The 8,750-nt window shown below is 40.7% G+C and overlaps 2 protein-coding genes across 4 annotated transcripts; both read right to left on the reverse strand.

Annotated features, from left to right (window-relative positions):
- Positions 1-22: 22 nt before the first annotated feature.
- On the reverse strand, positions 23-4,398 carry slc25a55a (solute carrier family 25 member 55a). Of its 3 annotated transcripts, XM_077014183.1 has the most exons (10): positions 4,246-4,398; positions 3,480-3,600; positions 3,049-3,174; positions 2,742-2,797; positions 1,399-1,489; positions 1,183-1,301; positions 836-1,025; positions 557-708; positions 378-453; positions 23-266 (listed from the first exon to the last, which is right to left on the reverse strand). In XM_077014183.1, the coding sequence occupies exons 2-10, from the start codon at positions 3,497-3,499 to the stop codon at positions 107-109; spliced, it is 990 nt and encodes a 329-aa protein (XP_076870298.1). In that variant the 5' UTR covers positions 3,500-3,600; positions 4,246-4,398; the 3' UTR covers positions 23-106. The 3 variants fall into 3 exon arrangements, with proteins under 3 accessions (XP_076870298.1, XP_076870300.1, XP_076870299.1); XM_077014185.1 differs by lacking the exons at positions 3,480-3,600; positions 4,246-4,398 and adding an exon at positions 2,129-2,203 and having other exon boundaries at positions 3,049-3,132; XM_077014184.1 differs by lacking the exons at positions 3,480-3,600; positions 4,246-4,398 and having other exon boundaries at positions 1,399-2,203; positions 3,049-3,132.
- A 328-nt stretch (positions 4,399-4,726) lies between these two features.
- Positions 4,727-6,823, reverse strand: tshba (thyroid stimulating hormone subunit beta a). The gene is made up of 2 exons (XM_077014187.1): positions 6,558-6,823; positions 4,727-6,249 (listed from the first exon to the last, which is right to left on the reverse strand). The coding sequence occupies exons 1-2, from the start codon at positions 6,717-6,719 to the stop codon at positions 5,953-5,955; spliced, it is 459 nt and encodes a 152-aa protein (XP_076870302.1). The 5' UTR covers positions 6,720-6,823; the 3' UTR covers positions 4,727-5,952.
- Positions 6,824-8,750: the final 1,927 nt, after the last annotated feature.

Consider the following 8,750-nt stretch of genomic DNA (forward strand, 5'->3'; position numbering starts at 1 on the left):
AGCTCTTGACAACTCTACCGTCTTTATACTTCTGTACATTGAGTTTAATTTTTCTCAGTTTTTTTTTTTTTTTTTTAAACATCGAAGTAGATTGAGTCAGTCCTACTCAAGGAGTGTAGGGATTAAAGGGAATCTGGTTCAAAATGAATTCTCCAACACCAACCAAGTACATAACTTGGGCGATGCCAAAAAGGGGTGCGATGACCAGGGCCCTGCAGCCCGCCCCTTTAAGGAAAGCAGATGGCCCTTCACGCTTCATGATCTTGCTGCAAGAGACAAAACAAACACAGAGCGAGGGTTAGCCACAGATTACTAACCCAACACGTACTGTTGTGTCCAAGTAAAAAATGAATGCGCCCTGTGGTGCACGTAATCACCTCACGCAGTCGACAACACCCGTGTACACCTCCTCATTGGTGCCTTTGCTCAGGGACTGCAGGCGGGTTTTCACCACTTTAAAAGAACAGGAAATGGTGAGCCCGCGCAAAAAGATAAACCAGTTTTTTTTTCCTTTTTCAAAAGTGGCGGGGGCGGGAAGCCGGCTGCGTTTGCTTACCGTCACATGGGTTAACTGCAACAGCAGCAGTAGAGCCGGCGACACAGCCAGACAGGAAGGACCAATAGAACGGCACCACATCATCCGAGCGCTTACCCAATCGGTTCAGGTTAGCAAAGAGAGGGAAGTAGACTATGGAGAAGGGCACATCTCTGAAAGAACAGGGCTCTCATTCAGTTAAGCAGACAGACAGCAAGTGCCCAGTACTGAGCAATAGTTTTTGGTGAGCAAAAGTAAATAAAGTTTTTGTTCCCTTATGTAGTGTGAACATGTGCTCACCTCATGATTGTAGCCCCTAGGCCCTTATAGAGTCCCTGTATGCCCTGAGCATGCAACAGCTCTTTGGCAATCTGTGTTGCAGAAATGGCTCTTGCAGAGTTTGGCACCGCTGTATAGGACCGGCTCAGCACTGCGGCTGTCGGAGCCAGTTTATTGGTGGCACAGATACCAGGCATTCTCTGCTGGGCAGCTAAAAGAACAAGAAAGTTCATTGAAAACTTTCTGGCATGTCAAAACTTTCTACACACCACAAATTTATATTTTGTCCACGTCCAAAGGACAGCTGTGTCGAATATTGCACAATAAAATAACTAATCCTGTATTAAATGGACAAATATCCTAGTTACCTAATCTTCCAGCGTCCTGTAGCTGAATTTTTAGCATCTCCATGGGAGTAGTGATGATGACCTGGCACATGCCAGCACCACATCCTGCCAACATTTCTTTAAGCACAGTCAGCCCCCTCCTGTAACACACAAGGGACAGATCACCAGTTGTGGAACATCCGTTTTTAAACACTTTCACAAAACACTGGATGATGGATTTACAACAGTGTAACGCACCCATCTTTGGAGAGGTGATGGCGGAAGAAGTCGTTAGCAGCCAGCTTGATGGCCTTTTCAGGCGTCACGAGAGTAAGATTGACCGCAGCACCTAAAAGACAAAAACATGGAGGGTTAGTCCAAATAATAACAATAAATACAGACCCACACTGCTCACAACACAGAATATCCATTCCCCACCACAATCTAACCCAAGTACCACTCAAAATAAAGGCTTAAGAATGGAACAAAAACACATTCACAATTAAATAAATAGTCATTAGGAAAATGTGAACATCCATATAAATATTGAGTAAAGATCATGGAGGGGGATCTGGTGTAATGACAAAGCTCAGAATCAAGAAGTAGAATTAACAGATGATAAACAAAAGAATGAACAAATAGGTGAAGTTAGAAACCAAGGGAACAGACAAAGTGCAGTGCAGACAGAATACAATGACCTGGTCTAGTTCATGATTCCACTGCCTTAAAGGGCAAGGCACAGTGGCAGATGCATAAGATGTATGTACAGAGAACTGAGGAAGGACAGGTAGAAAATGGAAGTAACCAGCAAAGTCAAAAATCGGTTAGTGAAGCAGAGTTCTGCAGGACATGGTCAAGGAGGTTAGTAGAAACAGAGGACACCACGAGACAGTAAAAAAAATTGTGGATATGAAGAACAAAGCAATAAAATACATATACAACAAAGTACACTTGGTGCCTAATTATAATGGAGCAGAGTGGTAAGAACCATGATAAACGATTTGCCTCCAGCGTGGCTGCGCCTTAATCGGCTAGCCTTCACTATCCCAGCGGGGAGTCACGTCTGTAACATGAAAAACACAGATGCAAACACAGCATTCCTCACAAAAGTGGAGACCCAGTACAAACACGGGCTCCAATTTCCTCCAAAAAAAAGAAAAGAAATGAAGAAAAAAAAAAAGTTACAGTACTGCTTTACTGCCAACCAATTCTGAATGTCAGCTCATCCTGGTAAATATATATTTACATATATATTTATATATATTAAAGACTCCCTACAGTACTGTCTGGCCTGTAGATGTGGAAAAAGTATTTTAACTGCAGCTTGTACTTCTGTGCGTCATGTTTTGACAGGCAGAAGTGTTCAAAATAAGCTGCATGGTTCCATTCATCAATCACTTGTCAACCAACTTAGTGTGTGTATTTATCTTGGTATAAAACCAACTAGACAATTCAGACTTTTAATCACGGCCAAGTGGATTTAAGTGGACCTTATTAAAGCAACAAAACACTCTACTATAGCACTAATCAACTATGTATAGCAAACAACATTGTGAGGGGAAAAAACAAAAAACAAGTGGACAATTTAGAATGAAGTTTACCTCTGTACATTCCAAAATAGCCCTCTGATCGTACCGTTTTGACAAGACAATCCATCCTACAAAAACATAAAAGGAAGGTTAACAGTTGTTAACAATCAGAGATTCGACAGTCAAAGGCAGAAACTTCTTGTCTGCATTAGCCACTGACATTCTTTAATGGGACAGTCAAGACAAACTCACATAAATCAATTGTCACTGGCACTCAAGAGTATTTCTAATGCTAATTACAAGTACATTCTTCGAATTTTGTGATATCTATAAATAGGCATTTATGAAATGGAAAGAGTTGGGTGGGGAGACTGCTTACAGGTTTTTGTAGACCTGTTGTCCCTTTCTCTGGTTCTGGAGACGAGTCTTGGCCAGGTCAATGGGGAAAACACAAGTGACCCCAACAATGCCAGCAATACCGCCATTAATTAGCTTAGCTGGAAGGCTGTGTAACAGAAGATAAAGCCAAACAGATGAAGCACTTATTGCAGACACTGATTATGTATTTCAATAGCACAGTACGCAAGTAAAAAGATATGTTTCTCAAAACAATACATTATATTCTACAATCAATTATCAGTATTTACTTAAAACAAAATTGACAATAGGTGATTTTATAACCAAATATCAAAACAATGGTCACAGTATCAAAGCTTGTATGATATACAGCGCTGGTGAACAAGACTGAAATTCAATAAACAGAAGCAGCAAATTGAGGAGGTGGGGGAAATTTGAGACTTGTGTACAAACCTGATCTGCTGTTGAGACATGGTGTAATATCGGAAGGTTGAGAAAAGTAAAGAAGTGGCGACAAGTACTTTAGATCTTCTCCCAGATAGAGGTGCGACGATTTCAGAAGCTGCACGATGAACTGGAGGAAAGCAAAATGACAACGTTTTAACTGTAAGCATATTTATATATAGCCACCCAACATGAACACCCCGCACACACACAGTAACTGGAGGACACGCCCCACACTGAAAACAGACAACTCAGTTCCAGTTATGTGTGCCCTTATATGGGCATTCATTCATTCATCCGTTCATGTTCACGTATTAACGCAAACAGAGCGGCCGAGCCAGCCAACACCCACTTGCTGGACACCAACGTCCGGAAACAAACTGACCCAACAAGTTCTCCATCAAATGTTTAAACAGCGCCTGAGCAAACACGTTTCAGCGGCGCATTGGGCTCGCCAGCTACCGAGGCGAGAGAGCAGACACGGCCTAAGATAGCTAGGTTAGCTAGTTAGATACCAACTAACCTGGCCAAAACAATTAATAACAATAATTAGCGTTATTTAAACGAACACTGATAACACAGAAGTTGAATGTGTAACCGAATATTTAATCTTAGCCGGTTAGCCGAGATAAACGCTTCCCGCTGAAACTTAGCTAAAGCTAGGTGGTGGCTAACTGAGGTAACGCCAAAGAGCAAAATTCTAATAAAAAGGGCTAATATTTAGCATTTAAAACTAACGCAAAACATACACTTGTATATTAATTTGCGCACTCACCGTTACAATCCTAATCGTAATCGTAGCAATCTAGTTAAGTGCCGAAACTCGATTTTCCACTGCCGACTACGCGCTAATCTCACACAAACGTGACCTTCGAATGGCTGAGTGGAAAATTCCGATCACTGTTAAAGGAAGAGAAAAAATGGGGCGTCGACGCGTTCAAAGAGGGCGGAGTGCAGTTCATCCAATCAGAATCTTTATGCTTGCATACCCATAGCTCGGTCGTCGATTCCTGTCGTAGATATTTTCCTGTGCGAGACCGGGATAAAGTTACACAGGGGCTAGTAATCTAGGCTTTCGACATTTTTTGCTTTTAAAACTCTAGTCTTTATTTTGAGGAGTAAAATGCGATACGCCAAATATCCCTTAATATGAAGCATTAAATAATTGTTGGGAAGATTTCTGCGACTACAGAAAAATAACTACATTACCAAATAGTGTTGGCCATATCATTTGACGTGTCAAAGGAAGGAAGTTTCTGGAAGGACTCTGAAACAATCCGCTTCTCTAAAGAATTCAAACTGGATGCAAATAGCACAGAAAGCAATATGTGGGGAAATAGAAAGCATTACTGTAGAAACATTTATTAATTAGACTACATTATATTTATAATGCCGTAATGTTAATGCTGGAATTTCACAGTGATCAATTTAAAAAACGGAATGTGAACTGGTATTAATGTAACACATAGGTTAACTGCCTTGCACTCGAATTATCTCATATTTTATAGAATTAGACTGTATTATATATCTCCAGCACTGACTCTTGTTTCTGGCTGTATCTCAGGTTATTTTGGACACTAACCTTTTTGCAGTACCTGGGGGTATTGAGTAGCTATACTAAGCATTTGTGTGACTGGGTAAGATTGTTGATAAATGACGTAAATGTATCTTAAATGCTGAGGTGAAGTCACTGGGTGCATCAGTGCACTAATATTTGTTATTTGGACAGTGACACACATACACACGCACATATGAAAACACAGAAACAGAATTTCCAGCAAGAATGTGAGATAGTCTTTGCCTACCCCACTCAGCTGGTTGAACAGAAATAAACCACAGCTGTTCCTTTGTCCAAATGTGTCTACTGTGAGCTCAGAGAAATGCTCTTTCCATGCTGATTAACTTTAGACTTACTAATGCTTATTGAAAATTTGCACACAGTATTATTTTTACTTGATGTCAGCTATAAATAAGCAGCTTTAAATAAACTCAGCTATGTTTTAAATTGTCAATGAAAAATATTGTTACATAGGGTAATACTCACAAATCCACAACTCACTGCCAGTGTTCAGTGTGCCAACTTGTAATCATTTTCTCCAGGTCGTGTCAATTTAATCCCATTTGAACACTACGTTTTTTATGTGTGCAAACGTTATCTATAAAAACAATACATACAACCGAACACTCTGCTAAAAGCAATTACTTTTGCTTTACAGTAGCTTCTGGTCTTAGTCAAAACTTATCAAGGTAATCAGGGCAAACGGTTTCATGACAATAAAGGTCCATTATGCAGTAATGATTATGGTGAACCATACCCCACAAAAGCCCAGTAGCTGCACAATAAAAACACTTTTTCACTGTTAGCTACAGACAATAATGTTTTATTACATCTCAGACGCACAGGTCTGCCGAAAACACCAAAATCGTAGGCATCCAGCGTCCAAGCTGACGGCCAAATGGCTCGTTTACTGCGTCAAAAGTGTCACTCAAACAGCGGCGCCCAGCCGAGTTGGGCGTGGTCACTCGCCGCAGGCTCGGCGTACAAATGCCGCGCTGGCTTAGAACACCGTGTAGCGGCTCGAGCGCTTTTGTGCACGCACTCGTGGCTGCGCGTGTTACACCTGCCGCAGTGGCAGCGGGCAGCGACGGGGTAGGTGACGTGGGGGTCCGCGTGCGGCGCGCAGGCGTGCAGAACAGCGGTGCGGTACTCCACGTCCTCATAGGTGCAGCTTCTCTGGATCAGGAAACGTGGCCCGACCAACTCCTTTATATTACTGTCCTAAGGTTTACGGAAAAGACGTATCAGACAGAAACGCGTGTCACCAAAGGAATCAAGTGAAACGGGTTCTCCAACATTGTTAACCGCGGTTAAAACAATTTAAATTGCATTATTTTTGAGATATCATATTTGTGATATCTGTTTCTCGCAGACGACGGCGCGGGCGGAAAAGCTTATCTATCTTTTACGAACATCTTTAGCCTGCATTTTTCTAGAGAAGCATGTGCGCGTAACTTGTGCGCGTATCCTGATAAGTACTTTTTGCTCTGTAGATTTTGTCTGTCTCTCTCAATAAGCATATTCCTTACCCTGGAAAAACAGAAGCCCATACAGATGGTGGTGTTCACAGCCACGCAGTAGTCACATTCGGGCTTCTCTATGTACAGAGTGTATGCTGTTGGGAGGCACACGGGCACGCCCATCCTTACTAGAAGGCCTAGTATACCAACCACTAGCACAAGACCAGGCATCCCACCTCTAGCAGTCAATCTCAACAATGGGGATTGGGCAATCCTGCAGTAAAACAGTTGTTATTGTTTAAAGCATGGCACAGTGTAACCCAGGTATACGCTTCAGACAGGTTTATGATTACCCTTGAAAAACATCATGTGGCCTTTTGTTCTTTAGTTGCATGTAGTACAAGAAACTGAAAATTCCATTCGATTGCTCTTTAGAATAGCATTTTAAAGCTGCATGTCCTTTTGTCAAAGTTTTGGGTTCCGTGTTGGGCAAGACCAGAAGCTGTTTTCCTTACCTGGTTGACTTGGAACAGCCAGATGGTTACTGATGTGGACAGGGCTCTGTTCTTATATGTCCCAGCTATCCCTCCTCTCTCTAGCTTGGTATTAATATAATCAGTGCATCTAATCCCAGTGGCTCTGCTCTCTATGCACACACTTGGCTGGGCCCAAGGGCCTGCAGGAGCTTCCTGCGTTCATATTCAAGAAGGTGCTATCTCCAGATCAACTCTGGTCTTTGGGTTTGAGTGATTGTGATGTATTTTTCAAATGTTGATATTTGAGGCCAGATCAGAACCAACACCATGATCAGTTGTCCTGGTAATGCGTTTACATAAGACAGAACTTCAGAAATGCATGACGTACTTAAAAAAAAAAAATCATATTTTAGGATATTTAGTACATATACTGGATAGAGTGAGGTATTCGTAGAGTACATATACTAGAGTGAGGTATTGATGAGTACATGTGTACATGTGTCCACATTGATATGAAACCTTCTTCTTATTCTTTTGCTTATTTAAGAAATGTGAAGGTGGTCAACAGTTCTATCAGCATTGCCGTATCATATCTACTGGAGGTGTCAATCTTTCAGCCTTAATCTTCTGTTAGCTTACTGAAAAAGGACATTGCCCTTGCAGCATGCAGGTTGAAAGTTTTACACAATAGCACCCGTGATTTAGACTGATTTAGACTGGGGTTTGGCTGCAGTGTTGAAGAGCTTTGCTTTGCATCCTAGATAACATGTCACAGCAGTTAGGGAAGATGTTTTTAGAATGTAACTGATTAACCACTCATTCCTGTTAATGTATTTTTTTTATCTGTGGCTTTGTTATTTTATGAATGTTTGAGCAAGTGCAACTGTGCAAATTCCAAATCCAAGCTCTATTCAGAGACCTCTGAAGACATGAATTTGACACACCCAGCAGAGCAATCAGCCTGAGATAACTCAAATATCAACCTTCAAAACAATTATGATGAGAATGATAATGAAAAGTGGCACAGGCACTAAGAAGATCTTTCTAGCTCTTGCCATATATTTACATTCAATGTGTATAATGTCTTCTTTTGACACTAAGAAGAAATGAATAATTTCTTCTTAGTGAATTTTCTTAGCCTAGTCCTTTTAAGACCTTTGTAAATGTATTTATATCTAAATGACACCTTTATCGGATCCAGTTTAAAGGATGTTAATGATTCTTGTTCCTATTTTGTATCTCTGATGTCTCTGTCAGGTTTTAACTTCATGGAATACTTTACAATGTATCAGTGTTATTTAAAATAGTTAGCAATGGCAACACAATGTTAATGAAATGTGCTTACCTTCTAATTCTAGTAAAAGGGTTTTCACTTCTAGGAAACCTGAGTTGGTGAGTTACTAACTATAAATTTACAAGCAGCATGTTTAACACTTTTTAAAAGTTGAAAATAGAGAGACCATTATGGTATATCATAAATATAGCAACCACATATTTAGCTAGTTGAAGGCTGATTAAGGAGGAGTATTTGGAGACTTTAAAGCCAAATGAAGAAAAGTAGCGAATGAAATGAAATTTGTTTTTGTAACTGCCAGTGTTACAAAAATACCATAGTCTTAAAACTGTAATCAAAAATGACAATATCTACCTATAAAAGTGAAAAACGGTATACAGCATGTTTCAGCCTCTACAGACATAGAAACAGTTTAGGGGTTCACTGTGCACCTGAGTTAGAAGGAATGAGTTTTAATGCATGAATCTTGAAAGGTAGTATCAAGTGAAAGTG

This window comes from Brachyhypopomus gauderio, chromosome 8 (genome assembly GCF_052324685.1).
Source record: "Brachyhypopomus gauderio isolate BG-103 chromosome 8, BGAUD_0.2, whole genome shotgun sequence".
Lineage (NCBI taxonomy): Eukaryota > Metazoa > Chordata > Actinopteri > Gymnotiformes > Hypopomidae > Brachyhypopomus > Brachyhypopomus gauderio.

Bases quoted from the DNA above. Each gene is read 5' to 3' on its own strand.
- slc25a55a (XM_077014183.1), bottom strand. From the start codon at position 3,499: ATGTCTCAACAGCAGATCAG. The intron at 3,175-3,479 runs GTTTGTACACAA...TCTGTTACACAG, and splicing joins ATGTCTCAACAGCAGATCAG to CCTTCCAGCTAAGCTAATTA. The intron at 1,302-1,398 runs GTGCGTTACACT...TGTGTGTTACAG, and splicing joins CATCACCTCTCCAAAGATGG to GAGGGGGCTGACTGTGCTTA.
- tshba (XM_077014187.1), bottom strand. From the start codon at position 6,719: ATGCCTGGTCTTGTGCTAGTGGTTGGTATACTAGGCCTTCTAGTAAGG. The intron at 6,250-6,557 runs GTAAGGAATATG...CGTAAACCTTAG, and splicing joins TGGGCTTCTGTTTTTCCAGG to GACAGTAATATAAAGGAGTT.